Here is a 14,097-nt window from a genome sequence, read left to right as displayed (position 1 = left end):
TGGAGTGAGTTAGACCTGGGTTTATGCAGCCATTTGGACCTTAATGAGTTCCTTGACCTCTCATCATGGCATTACTACTAATAGTAATGGGATTATCTACTAATAGTAGACAACTAGTTAGGTAGAACTTACTGAATGCTCACTCTGTGTGAGACACTGTCCTGAATACTTTTTCCTGTGAGATAGATATGCTTAGTATTTTCACTTGGCAGATGAGGAGCCTGAAGAACAAAGGGTATGGAACTTTCCAGGCCCCCACAATGTATAAAGCACAAGTGCAGGATTCAAGCTGCAGAGTCTGAGTCCCAAAGGAAAGCATCCAGGAGCAGAGTGGGCATGGAGTAAGTGATGGTACGGAGTAAGTGACGGTGGTGAGTTCTGGTTATTCTGTCTCCACATTTAACCAGGCTTCGCTGTAGCCTAAACATCCCACCTTCTTAGTGATTTCATACACACATTCACCTCCTGTTGAAAAGAAAGTCTGAGAACCTAAGAAACTCAGAGCCAGCCAGGTGCAGTGGCTCATGCCTGTAATCCCAGCACTTTGGGAGGCCAAGGTGGGCAGATCACTTGAGGTCAGGAGTTCCAGACCGGCCTGGCCAACATGGCAAAACCCCGTCTCTACCAAAAAATACAAAAGTTAGCTGGGCGTGGTGGCACATGCCTGGAGTCCCAGCTACTCAGGAGGCTGAGGCACGAGAACCACTTGAACTCAGGAGGCAGAGGTTGTATGAGCCGCGATTGTGCCATTATACGCTAGATGGGGAAGCATGTGTACTCTTTCCCAGTGGTGCTCTGGGTGCTTTTTCTTGCAGTTGTATTTTTTCCTTTTGTGTATGTTTTGAGGATGAAGATAATGAAAAAGAGGAAAACCCTAGAAAGGTCACTATAACTCTTTCTGGTGCTTTATAATAAAGTTTAAAATGCATTTTCCCATATATTTTCTTATTTTGATTCTCACAACAACCATAGGGAATAAGTAGTAGGAGTGTAGTTAATCCCAGTTACCTTGATGAAGAAACAGACGAAGTGCGTTAACTGACTTACCTTGGGACACACATGTTAAGGGGCAGAGCCGGCTCTGTGGAAGGCTTTCTGACTCCACCCAGTGTTCACTCCAGTTGTTCTGCTGTGAGCCTTGGAAAGTAGTTTGTTTACATGCTATGGATAACTTTTGAATAAATACTATTGATATTTATGGGGTAGGAAGCAAAGTGGAACTCAATCTTTGGTTACCATTTCAAAGGGAATTTCCCTTAATGTAAAGGGTAGAGGAATACTCTTGAATTTAAGGGAAAGTTATGCTCATAACCAGATTTTAGAAAGGAAGAACTATTATTTCCCTGTTTTCTAAAAATGTAATGAATGCCCAGTAGCTTTATGATATATTTATACAACCCATTTTCTCTTTGTGTTTCTTTAATCTATATTTAAAGATTTTGTTTGATCATAAAATGATAATATTCTGTATCTAATTGTGTTTGTTAATTGACCTGAAATTTATTATTTTTACTTTGGTGTAATGGATAAATGAACCCTCTCCTCTGAGATTACAGTTTGTTGACTGCTTTCAGATTTATGTCCCAAATAAACCAATTGGATATCTTTGTTAGACATTTAAGTTGCTTTTTTTAAATGACCAGTGTCTTTTTCTTTAAAAGTCTAGATTTAAATTTTTGATTTCACTATGCAAATTAATTCTTCAAGTTATGTTGATTTCCTGGTTCCCATTAAAATTCTTCTAGTACCAAGTGTGGAGACAGGCTAATATTTCAAGCAAGGAGTACTAAAACATTATGAAAGCAATTTTTAAAAAATTGCCTATAAAACATGAACAAGGTGAAAATGGAATTTTAGTTTGAGATGCTTTTTTTTTACATTTGGTTGCTAATAGTTTGCTTTGCTCAGTTTCTTAGGGTGAACAAGCAGCCTTGGGCAACAGTCCAAATGGCCACTTTGGTATTTACAATTCACATATCATTTCATGTTTTACAGTCTGGAAAAGGTCTCTGAAAGAAAAATGGAATGCCAAGTCAGTGTATGTGGTTGGAAATGCTACTGCTTCTCTAGGTAAGGAGTCAAGGTAAAAATAAAACAACACAAAATGGCTTAGCCTTTTCAGTTTTAAAAAACACTTTAACTCAGTTTAAAAATATTATTTTTTGCTTATTAAATTTGCAAAAATTAATTAAATATACGATACTACTGATAAGAATGCAGTGAAACAAATATAATCAAACATTTCCAAATGGCATTAAAAATTGGTTTACATCTTTTGAGAACCACTTGGTCAGTATGTATGCAAAAGCTTTATTAAAATGTTTGTACCCTTTGGCTGACTAATTCCATTGTGAATGTACATAATGCCACTGAATTATGCACTTAGTGATTAAAATGACAAATTTTATGTTGTATTTTTACTATAATTTTTTTAAAAGCCTAAATCTCCAGATGGTGATATTATAGTTGGTTTTTATAGTTTTCTTAATATTTTGTGCATTTTTCCAGTCTTGAGTCTATTTATTCTTAATAAAGCATAAAATATAAATAGTAATCATTAAAAATTAACATTAAGCATTTTAAATACTTAAAACAATGCTTAGCAGTTGTCATAAATTAGCCTGTAACTTTGTTTCAGAACAGTTCCATTTGTCCAGTGAATTTGAAAATATTAAAGGAATGTATAATATGAGTGAAAATAGTTTAAGAATTAAAAGCACATTTTCCAGAGAACAAAATGAGGTTGGGGAAGAAACCAGCTGGGAGTTGCTAAGCTAATTAAAAGATGATTCCTAGATCTTCTGAGCAGCATGACTTTTACCACAAGCTCAGCAGATCAGCCAGGGAAAGGGAATCAGTGGCTTGGTTGCCAAGGAAACCATCTTGCCTCCCGCACATCTCTCTCCAAAAATAAGTTAAGAATTTGCTTGTTACTTTCTTTTATCATTTTTTCCTGAATGAGAAGAGGAAAGAAAATAGACAGTTTCTTTCATTCTCTATATTTCCTACCAAAAACTCAACTATCAAATATATGGTATATTTATACATTTTCCAAACTTTCACACATTCACTGATAAGCAAACATTTTGAGCATCACATGCCCTTCAGTTTGATTTCGGTAGCATCACTATGCATTTTGCTGTCACTGTCCTGTCATATGAGAAGAAAACGAGAAAAAAGACTATGGTGGTACAATGAACGGTGAGTATCTATATCTTGAGACTTAGAGTGGCTGAGAGTGGACCATATGAAGTGCAGCACAAGCAGCAGGGCCTTGGTCTCAGTTAGGCACTCACTGGACTCAGTCTGGTCCCTGTTTATTCAGTTGTGAAGGAAAAGGACATGTTCTAAATGCGGGGAACATATTATCAAAGGAGAGAGGAAATTAGAAATGTTGTAACTTTTAAAAATGTCTTTGAAAGGAAACCATATTTTTCCTTGACATGAAAGTCAGTCACCCAACTTTGAACATTCTATTTTAGCTCACTTTTTCAGATATAATAATGTACAAAGGAGCTCTTTTGAGTAGGTACAGGGAGGAGGCATTGCTTGAACTCTCTGAGGTTTCTGTTCAACTAGAATCTCAGCAGGAGCCTGGAGAGTTATCAGAAGTTGAGCACCAACAGCTGGGAGGAGACCAGGCCCAATGTATTATCTTTGCTGCATAACAAATTACCCCCAAATTACCCCAAAACTTACTAGCTAGAAACAAGCATTTATCATCTCAATGTTTCTGTGGGCCAGAATCTGGGCATGATTTAGTGGGGTTCTCTGTAACCAGGCCATAGTCAAGCTGGTGGTCAGGGCTACAGACATCTTGAGGGTTGACTTGGGGGAGGGTCTGCTTCCAAAATCACTCACATAGCTGTCAGTGGGCCTCAGAAGATCTGCTTCCCAGCTCACTCACATGGGCCTCTCAAGAGGGCTACCTAAGACATGGCAGCTGGCGTCCCCTGTCACAAGGCAATCCGAGAGAGAGCAAAAGAGAGCACCTACCACTGAAGCCACGGTCTTTTTATAACCTAATCTTGGAAGTGGCATCCATTTCTTCTGCCATTTCTTTTTGCTTGAATCAAGTAAGTCCAGCCCACACTCAAGCGGAGGGATGACACAGGGGCATGGATCACAGGGATCATTAGGAGCCACTTTCCACTGCCCACAAGCCCTCTAGTCAAGAGCCACCCTGGCTCCGTAAAGCCTGGGAATCAGGTTAGGAAAGTTGGACATTTGAAGCAAAGAGAAGACAAGGTAGACATTTTTCTTGAAGTAGAAATGAAAACAAGGGTCCATTGAATAGCAAGGATTTCGGTGTGGAAGTCCAGTGAGAGAAGATGCGAGTATTTCTTTATAAATGTTGCAAGCTGACATAACTTTACAGGTATTATTGATTAATAATAGATGGCAAAAAGTACATGCTGGCTGGGTGCAGTGGCTCACACCTGTAATCCTAACACTTTGGGAGGTGGAAGCAGGCAGATCACTTGAACTTAGGAGTTCAAGATCAGCCTGGGCAACATGGTGAAACCCTGTCTATTTATTTGAAAATAAAATTTTTTCAAAAGTACATGCTATGTAACATTATACAGTAAGTCCTCACTTAACATTGTTGATAGGTTCTTGGAAACTGCCACTTCAAGTGAAATGATGTATCAAGAAACAAATTTTTTTTTTCCTTATCAATGTTGTGATGAAAACATGTTGAATGAAACGATGTTATTCAAGGACCTGCTGTATGTCGTTTCACTTACAGTGGCAATTTCCAAGAATCTATTGTTGACATTAAGTGAGGACTTACTGTACTTGGTCTACATAAAATCTTCTGAGAACATTATTTGGTTCAATAATATATGCATATTTTAATAACATTTTAATTTTTATTGAAGAAGCAAAGATGGTTGGCTTGTGGTTTCATACCTTGCAACTCAGCCAGCTATATCCTAGGAAAGCCTTCTATTTGGCTGCCCAAAGGTCAGGTGCCCCAACTTTCCCATCTGATTGCAAGGTTGGACCTGGGTGCCATTTAGTAGGCACTGTTGCTTGGCCTTGTAAACCCAGACCAGTGATGTCACAGAAGATAGCTTAGCAATTAACAACTTGGAATTCATAACACAGAAAGACTCTTCGTACCAGCCTGCGCAACATGGTGAGATCTCTTCTCTACCAAAAATAACAAAAATTAGCCAAACTTGGTGGTACATTCTTATAGTCCCTTTAACTGTGGCAGTCAGTGTCTTAACCTCTCAAATGTAAAAAATACTCTCTGGCAGGTTTATTTAACACAGTTGGAGACAACTTGAAGTTTCACTGTCAGCTTTTCCTTGGGCAGGGCCCTTAAGATGGGCTTGCCCAGCCAGAGTGTTGGTTGAAATGTCGTATTGACTTGAAGCAGAGTCAGTCTTGCCACATGCAGGGACTGAGACCTTAGACCAAATATGCATTCCCCAAACATTTCTTGAGAGCCATCTGTGGACTGTGGGGTGGACCAGGTAGCCCCGGTCTCTGCCCTCACGAATAGAGCTGGCCACTGCTTAATAGCTTCCTTCTCTCTCAAGTACAGTAGTAATTGTATTGCTCACAGGGTTGTGGTGTGAGGATCAAATGAGCAAGTGCTTACTTTGTGATCAGCAAAGCTATATATGAGAGGTAATGTTCTGGTTATGGTTATTATTGTTTCATTACTTGGGAAAAAATGCATATTTATGTCAATATTGATTACCATGGTCACTGCTAAGTTCTTATGTCTCAGTTCAGTTCCTGTGGGATTTTTACAGGTTTTTTTATTTACTTTTGTTTTTGATGCGTTAAGCTCTTCTAAACTCAGAGAGGAGGTCCAGCCTGGGTTGCCACTGTAGCATAAGCAAGGGCTTAGTTCCTGCACTGAGTTACAGCTTTATTTTTCTTTGATTCAGCATGTTTTTAATGATCCATAAGTTAAAAGCTGCTGGTGTTTTTATTAAAGCTGCCATTTGTTACTAACCAGCCTCTTGTGTGACTCCTAAGTGGAAAGCCCACAGCACTTCCTTCCTCAGAGGCATTCCGCATTCCTGTGAGCAGGTAGCAGTGTTGACTGAGCCAGTCCCTGGGGCCTCCCTTCCTCAGCACGCTTTGTGGAGTGGCCAAGTGTTTGCTGTCTGGAAAAGTGCAGGGGGAGCCTGGGTTAGCTTCTTACTTGGTTCATGAATAGGGGTCTCACAAAAGTGCTGGTATAGCCCCTCATCCTAAATGACTTGTATTTGTAGCGCTGTGGGTCCCTGTTAGCAGATTATTATGAAACCTTTCCTCCCCTTCCTTCCATTTTAGTCTGGCCATGTCAAGCCATGACACCTTTCTGGATGTGGTCTGGCCACATCCTCCCAACAAAATGAAAGCTCTGTAACACCGATTCCTGCAAAAAGTACCAAATGCCCATCATCTCCTTCCTGACTGAAGAGAAAACAGCCTTTGTTGAGTACCTCCTAGATGGCAAGCAGTTTGCTCTTATTATCTGACACAATCCTTAAAACAGTTCCATATGGTTGGTGATTCCCCCTCTTGTAGATGAGTTATGTGGGGCTCAGGGAAGCTAGTTAAGGCCTTACCCAGCCTACACAACTGGGGTGCAGGTACCAGGACCTGATGCTTTCTCGTCTGAACAGACACTTGTGATCTTCCCTCAGTGGCTTTCAAGAAAAGACATCCTCTATGTGATTTGTAAACTGCATACCTGTGTATTTGCACGTTAAAAAGTAATGGTGGAACAAAAGGACTTCAATAACCGTGTTAAGAAATACATTTCTTTGTTGTTTTCCAGTGAGTAAAATTGGCCTGGATACAGAAGGAGAAACCTGTGGAAATGCAGAAAAGCTTGCAGAATATATTTGTTCCAGTAAGTAGAAAAACATCACTCCAGATGAAGCCCATTTATTTTTTGTTGACCTCACAACCACTACCTAGGGAAAAGAATATTTCCTCAGTGCATTCTTGGTGGTGAGACTGATTGGTGAGCAGCATATAACCCACACTGGGAGCATAGCCTATTTGTATTTGTGTATATCTATACCTTTGTGAGGTTTAGCCCACTTCCTTCTACCCCCTGTACCAAAGAACTTGACTTGAACATAACACAAAATAAAACATGTGGGAGATAAAAACACAGGAGAGATCACTTGAGGGATTCCAAAGAGAGCAGAGGCAGGAGGTGTGAGTGGGTGCTCTCCCCTTCCCGAGGACTGTCCTTTCCCTTCTCAGGAGTTACTTCCATCTCTGAATTACCTCTCCCAGCTTGCTCCCAGGTAAAGAGCTGACTCACTGGGCTGCCTGTGGACTTGGATTTAAAATGGCGCTTGTTCTAGGGGTGTTAGCATTTAAATGGGGACTTAGTCTTAAACTAATTATGGAATTGTAGGCTTCAGAAGATAGATAGGCAGAAATTCTTGGAGCAAGAGGGATGGGAAGGCTGACCGTCTACTTGTAGGGCAGCCCCACCTCTAAGGTGCATCTCTCTTCCCCTCTCTTCCCTGCATGTGCAGTGCAACCGCAAGCTCTTACCCCCTTGTCATTTGACTCCCCTGCTGTAGGTGTAAGATCATACACCCCCATGAGAGCAGGAAGTAGAACCATCTTATCTTAGATTGCTGAAGGGGAGGAAATCCAGGCTTTCCTAGAGATCATGAGCTGGCAAACTTCATCTGTTAAGGACATTTTAGGCTTTGCAGGCAAATGGTCTGTCAGAACTACTAATCTCTGCAATAGAAGCATGAGAGCAGCCATAGGAAATACACAAACAATGGACTTGGCTTTGACCCCAGGCTAGGGTTTTCTGACCCCTTTCTAAAATTGCTGGAGTGTCTGCTGAGCTGTGAGGACAGGGTCAGATAAACTGCTGACAGCTGAGAATTTCCTCTAAGGTGGTCCCAGGAGAGGGGTATATGCCTTGGCCCTTGGGTGGTGAGATCAGGAGTGGTATAGGGAGAGAGTACACCTTAAATAGGTCTCTTTATGGCTTCTGAAACAGTGATAGATGGTTTTGTTTCTGGTAAAACAAAGTATTTGTGTTATTAAAAAAAAATACTCCTAAAGGTGATGTTGGCCTTTCTTGACGTGGAAACTTGTACACTAACGTCTTATAAGGCATTACTTATAAGTCTTCCTGCCATTAAGTCATTGCTGTTGCCTGAAGGTTCTCTAGCTTATATTTTTCTTTGTGTTACTGGAAGCTTGTTCTAGAGAAAGTCCTGCATCTTTTTCTGCCCTGTGGTCTGAGGATCCCTGGAGCTCAATTAGGCCCCCGACAGAGTCGTCTGGGTTGGGGGCAGCAGTGAGCAGTCAGGGAACAGCAGAGATACTGCTGGGCTCAGTGGATCCTTCCCAAGTTCTCCAATTCTCCCTTTTTCTTTTGTCTAATTTCTTTTAAAAATAACTTCGTTGTACCTTTCCTGAGTCACTATGTGCTCTGTGTTAACGTTGAAGACTAGCATTTACTGCGTGCCTAGTGTGTCTCAGGTACGTAGACATGTGGCCTGTATGATGTCATTTAATCTTCACCATCACCCCATGAAGTCAGAATCATGTCCACTGCAAGCTGTGCTTTCCAGTACGGTAGCCACTAGCCACATATGGCTATTTAAATGTAAATGTAAATTAATTGAAACTAAATACAATTGAAAATTTAGTTCTTCAGTCACACTGGGCACATTTCACAAGCTCAGTTGTCACTGTGGCCAGTGGCACCAAATTGGACCACACACAACATTCCCATCATCACCAAAAGTTCTTTCTGACTGTGCTGCTATAGAGACTCTTGGGGGACCAAGGCCCAGATCTTATCCAAGGTCACAAGCTGTGAAGTGGCAGGCTGGAATTCACACTCAGCACAGCAAGGCCACTGCTCATCCCATGGCCTGTCACATTCAGAGGCCTGACTGGCACCTGCTCCATGCCGACCTACTCTCAAGGAGATGCTGGCCAAGCACCTCCATCCACTCTGATTTAGAGTGACTGGGGCTCCTGCAGGGATGAAGACGTAAGTGTGCTTGACTCTGTGCTTGACTCTGGTGAGCAGAAGCTTAAGGAGCCTCCAGTTTAGAGGAACTACACGGGCCTTTTCTGGCCACTCAGATGAATAAGCTCTAGTCCCAGAGTGTTTCAGCCACTTGGCAATCCTGAGCCTGTGCCCTCCTTAGTTCAGTGGATGTGCATTCATCGGCTCGGACACGGCTTTCAGGTATTAATGCATTGACTGACGCCTCTCTTGCCCCACCCCCCATATTCCTTCCCACATCACAGGAGAACAAGTCAGTTCAATATGGTTCGGCAGATGTTTACCCAGGAGCACCTGTGTGCCAGGCCTTTTGCAGGGCGTTGGGACTGAAGAGGAGTTCGACTCCATTCCTGTCTTCTGGAAGTTGTCAGCCTAGCTGGGGCTGGAGGTGGGGTAGGGTGGGGAACATAGACATCAGTAACCATGATAAGGCAGGGTAGATTAACTGACCAGAAGAGGTATGAACAGTTTTTATATGGTGGGCCTGCTATTAAGGTATCTGTTTCTACCTGTAAAACACTCAGGATACCAAATAGGTGGGGTTTTTCCTCATATCAATGACCAATTATCCAATGCTCCAGATAACAGCTGGGTGTCCTACAACTGAATTTTGACATTACCCAGAATTAACCCAGACCCCACAGCTTTAAGGGCTCAGTCTTAGCAAACTGTCCCCCACTTTAGATACAAGTATTAGATGCTGAGGGACCTCTGTCCAAGTTGGCTACAAGTCAGGAGTTCCCACAGCTCCCTACTCAGGTTCAGTAATTTGCTAGAATGGCTCACAGAACTCAGGGAAACACTTATGTGTACTGATTTTTATAAAGGAGATAACAAGGACACAGATAAACAGCCAGATGAAGAGGTCTGGAAGGGTCCTGAGTACACAGGAGCTTCTGCCCCCATGGAGTTGGGGTGTGCCACCCTCCTGGCACGTGGATGTGTTCACCAACCCAGAAGCTCTCTAAACTCACAGTTGAGGGGTTTTATGGAGGTTCCATTATGTAGGTACCATTGATTAAATCATTGACCCCTGGTGACTAGCTCCATCTCCAACCTTTTGATCACATGGTTCCCTCTGGCCTTCAGCCCCCATCCTGAAGCTTTCTAGGGGCCACCACTAGTCACCTCATTAGCATAAACTTCAGTATGGTTAAAAGGGGTTTATTATGAATAACAGAAGATGCTCCTCTCATCTCTAACGGGAAATTCCAAGAGTTTCAGAAGCTTTGTGCCAGGAATAGGGAGGAAAACGAAATATTTCCTCTTGTATCACAGTGTCATGTCAGGGTGTCCGAAAGAAGGCAGAGGTCTTCAGGAAAGTCTGTACAAAAGGTATGGCCTCCTCTCCACAGAGAAGGGCAGGCCCTCCCTCAGGCAGTAGCCATGGCCAAGCCCTCCCACTCAGAGGGAGCCACTGAGCAGAGACGTGGAAGGAGAGGGTTTTCCTGGAGAGTACAGCATGGCAGGGGCAGTGGGTGGCAAGCTGGGGAGCGCTGAGTAGCCTCTGAGAGTCAACCGGAGCCCTGAGGCACGGGGCCTTAACGTCAGCCCCTGCGGGTCAGACTCAGGCTGGATTGGTCCTCCCCAGGCCTAGACAGGAACACAACACTGCCTGCTCCCTCTTAGCAGGCATCACTAGGTGCAACCAGGATTGGGCCCAAAAGGCAGTCACTGGATTAGGACCCAGTTCTCTTGTTCCTGGGACTTTTTAGGAGTGTCTCTGAAATTTATCCCTTAAGTAAAAAGAGCATTTTTTAAAACCTACAGAGGCATCATAGTCTAAGAGCAGGGCGTGGGGTGCTGTGGCAGGTCTTGCCTTGAAGGGAGCCGTCTTCCCACAGCTCAGTGTGCTCCAGGGCTTGCTGGCAGGCACTTCCACGGGGTCCTGGAGGCTCTGGGGGCATAACAGAAATGCTATAAGGGAGTTTGAGGGCCCGTTATGAGTCTGACATACATTGGCATTTTGTGCATGCCTCCAATTGTCTGACATATTGTGGTACTGAGCTGTGACATGGGAATGATTACTAGACCTGCTTTTGCTCATGAAGAAACTGAGCTCAGAGAGGGAAAACTTGTCCATAGGAACAGAGCTAATAGTGCTAGGCTGGGGCTTAAGCCTAGGACTGGCTGACTCCGAAGGTCTTCCTGTCTCCCTTGCTCTGTGTGCTTCTAAAAGGTACTTAGTCCAAGTCCAAAATATGCTCATTTCTCTTCCATCAGGTGAAGAAGTCAAAGGACTCTTTTGAAGTGAAGAAAGTGGGTTCTGGGAGCTCATCCCACTAGTTTGTGAGTTTGGACATGCCCTTATGCTGATGAATCATTGGAGTAATATCTGGGGTTTAGCCTCATCCTTGGTGGCAAGGCGGTGGGGAAAGCCCCTGAGGGTGAGGCCAGCCTGACCCCCAAGGGAAAGGGGCTGCTGGGACCTCCTGACCTCAGCTCATCTCCAGGAGCGCACAGGGCCTCGCACAGATGCCTCAGTCTGCACCGCAGGGAGTTCGTGCCATCTCAGACCTACCCTCCCTACCTGGGCTGTACATAAAGAGATACTGCTAGGCTTTCTCTAGAACGTTTCATGAGCCAGCACTGTGAGACATTTTCAAGCTAAAAACATACAGTTCAGGAGACTGTAATCTGTGATAGAAAGTGTTCACCATTTGCTGCTAGTAAAGACAGTTGACCCTGTCCTTCTCTGGCCTCTTGTGCCACATGGTGTTCTCGAGAGAGGCCTCTCCATGCACCAGTGTGGAGAAGCCCTCTGGAGGCCAATTCAAAGAGCATCTGAGGCTAAGCAGCTGAAAGGAAAAGGCCTGATGGCCAACGTGTTGCTTTCTGTGGAATGTTCCAGACTGGATTGCTGGGTGTCATTTTCTTTAACAGCAGCCTAAACAGGCAGTGACTCTCTTCTATGCAGCCAGGTGTTGAAATAGCTGCAGGGAAGCCACAGACAGTTGTTCCAGCTTTCCGGATCAGAGAGCACTGGTTGGGCACCGTGCCATGTGACCCCAGCCCCATGGGATCGCTTCTCAGGACATGGAGCCACACATCAGTGTGGAGGGTTCACTCCAGGAGCTCCTGGTACAGGATGCAGATGGGTCTTGTCTGGCTCCAGGCTTTTTGTTTCTAATGTTGTTTCTAGAGTCACCATCACAGCATTAAATGGTATCAAAGCCCTTCTTTTAAAAATGTAGAAATAAATGTAAATGGTAGATCTTGACATTGCTTGTGGGATTAAGATCTACAAAGAATAGTAATTATTTCTATGGGTGGCTGACAATTAGCTCTTTAATAGAATAGGTGGCTCCTGCCTGTTTTCAGTGAAGAGATTGAGCTGTACCCACAGTTTGTTTGTAAGGAGACAGAAGTGAACCTCTGAGTCGTTGTTCATTAGAAGACCCAGAACCATCAGGCTGGTGTCCCTGCTTTGCAAACACAAGGCAGAAGAGATCAATGTCACTTCTGAATGATCACACTGGTGTTTCAGTTAACTGACTCAAGGCTTGGTTGGATAGATATTAACATATTCTGACCTTATCTGGGAGAATACTGGTCTGCATTCTTTGCAAAGCTTCTGCCATTTCCTCTAATTTATTACCAGCATATCTATGGGTCCTAATAAATCTTCCATTTGCAATTAGAATATCCAAATAAAAATCCATGTTGACTGCTAATAAGGACCTTCACCTTGGCTTTACCAAGGCATTAATGATTTTTCTTTCTCAGTAAACTTTGATGCCTGATTTTAAAAGCTAAAAATCTACCTCTAATGCTTGTAGTAAACAGGCCGATTCATAGCTATGCCTATTTATTTAACACTTACTACTTTGTGGCAGGCACTATTGTAAGTGCTTAAAGCTATTAATCCATTTAATCTGATAATTCATTGTTCTGATAGATTCTCCTTCTTTCCCAGATATCTCCTCTAATGGGAAAGTAATTACATGCTAAATGGTAAAAGGTAGAATACAGTATAACTTTTGAAAAGAGAGAGAAACTGTGTGGGCAGAAAGATTGCACTGCAGTTTATTTGAAATGTCCTCTTGGATTGGGAAAGTTTCTGCAGCCTGGCAGACTTACCGGGCTTTTCTTCCATTCCTCCCATCAGCCTCCTCATCCTGATCAGCCTCGTCATCCTTATTATCAGCACTCAGGCGTCCACTGTCTGCTCGAACTGATTCTCATGGCAGTGCCCGAGACGGGGAAATCATTGTAAACCTGGAAGTTGTTACTGTTTTACAGATGTGTGCATGTCCTTCAGTAAGATGATATTTTAAAAAGTCAGTCTCATTGATGCAGGACTTTTTGCTCCTTAATTCAGCTAAATCTGGGTTCCTGTCTCATGACCAGGAAAAATTAGGCATGTGGACACATTGAAGGGTGAGAAGGGCAGAATTTATTAAGTGAAAGGAAAGCTCTCGGCCGGGTGCAGTGGCTCACGCCTGTAATCCCAGCACTTTGGGAGGCCAAGGCAGGTGGATCACCTGAGGTCAGGAGTTTAAGACCAGGTCAGGAGTTCTGGCCAACATGGCGAAACCCCATCTCTACTAAAAATACAAAAATTACCTGGGCTTGGTGGCCACGTCTGTAATCCCAGCTACTCAGGAGGCTGAGGCAGGAGAATTGGATGAGCCCAGGAGGCAGAGGTTGCAGTGAGCTGAGATCGCGCCACTGCACTCCAGCCTGGGTAAAAGAGTGAGACTCTGTCGCAAAAAAAAAAAAAAAAAAAAAAGAAAGAAAGAAAAGCTCTCAACAAAGAGAGGGATTCTCCAAGCAGGTTTCTCCCTCATTATTGAATACCAGGGGTACCACACATGAGCTAATGAGGCCAGGCTCCTCCCCTGCGTAAGGCACGAATCCTAGTGGCTCCGCCCCGTTCCCCCGGCATGCACATGAGGATGCCCAGGTAAGCCATAGGTAGTATCAGAAAAGGCAACATTTGATTGGTTAAAAGGCATTATTCAGAAAGAATCAACTGGGAAAGGGCAGACAAATGGGCAGACGTTCTGCCCCTGGGTCACTGGTTTCATCCAGGACCAGCAATCTGGTCTTTCAGACTTCAGGCTGTTCTAGGCTTG

General features: G+C 43.4%; 1 protein-coding gene across 4 annotated transcripts in view; it reads left to right on the top strand.

Moving 5' to 3' along the window:
- UROS (uroporphyrinogen III synthase) overlaps positions 1–14,097 on the top strand; it is a 41,792-nt gene that overhangs the window by 12,750 nt on the left and 14,945 nt on the right. For all 4 annotated transcript variants that reach the window (XM_054523051.2, XM_024254021.3, XM_009245905.4 and 1 more), the window contains exons 5-6: positions 1,996–2,070; positions 6,791–6,865. In XM_054523051.2, coding sequence (XP_054379026.1) covers positions 1,996–2,070; positions 6,791–6,865 — 150 coding nt within the window. The remainder of the gene's footprint in view (positions 1–1,995; positions 2,071–6,790; positions 6,866–14,097) is intronic.

This window comes from Pongo abelii, chromosome 8 (assembly GCF_028885655.2).
Source record: "Pongo abelii isolate AG06213 chromosome 8, NHGRI_mPonAbe1-v2.0_pri, whole genome shotgun sequence".
Lineage (NCBI taxonomy): Eukaryota > Metazoa > Chordata > Mammalia > Primates > Hominidae > Pongo > Pongo abelii.
The sequence above is the reverse complement of the archived record's forward strand: the minus strand, read 5'-3'. Positions and strand labels throughout refer to the sequence as shown.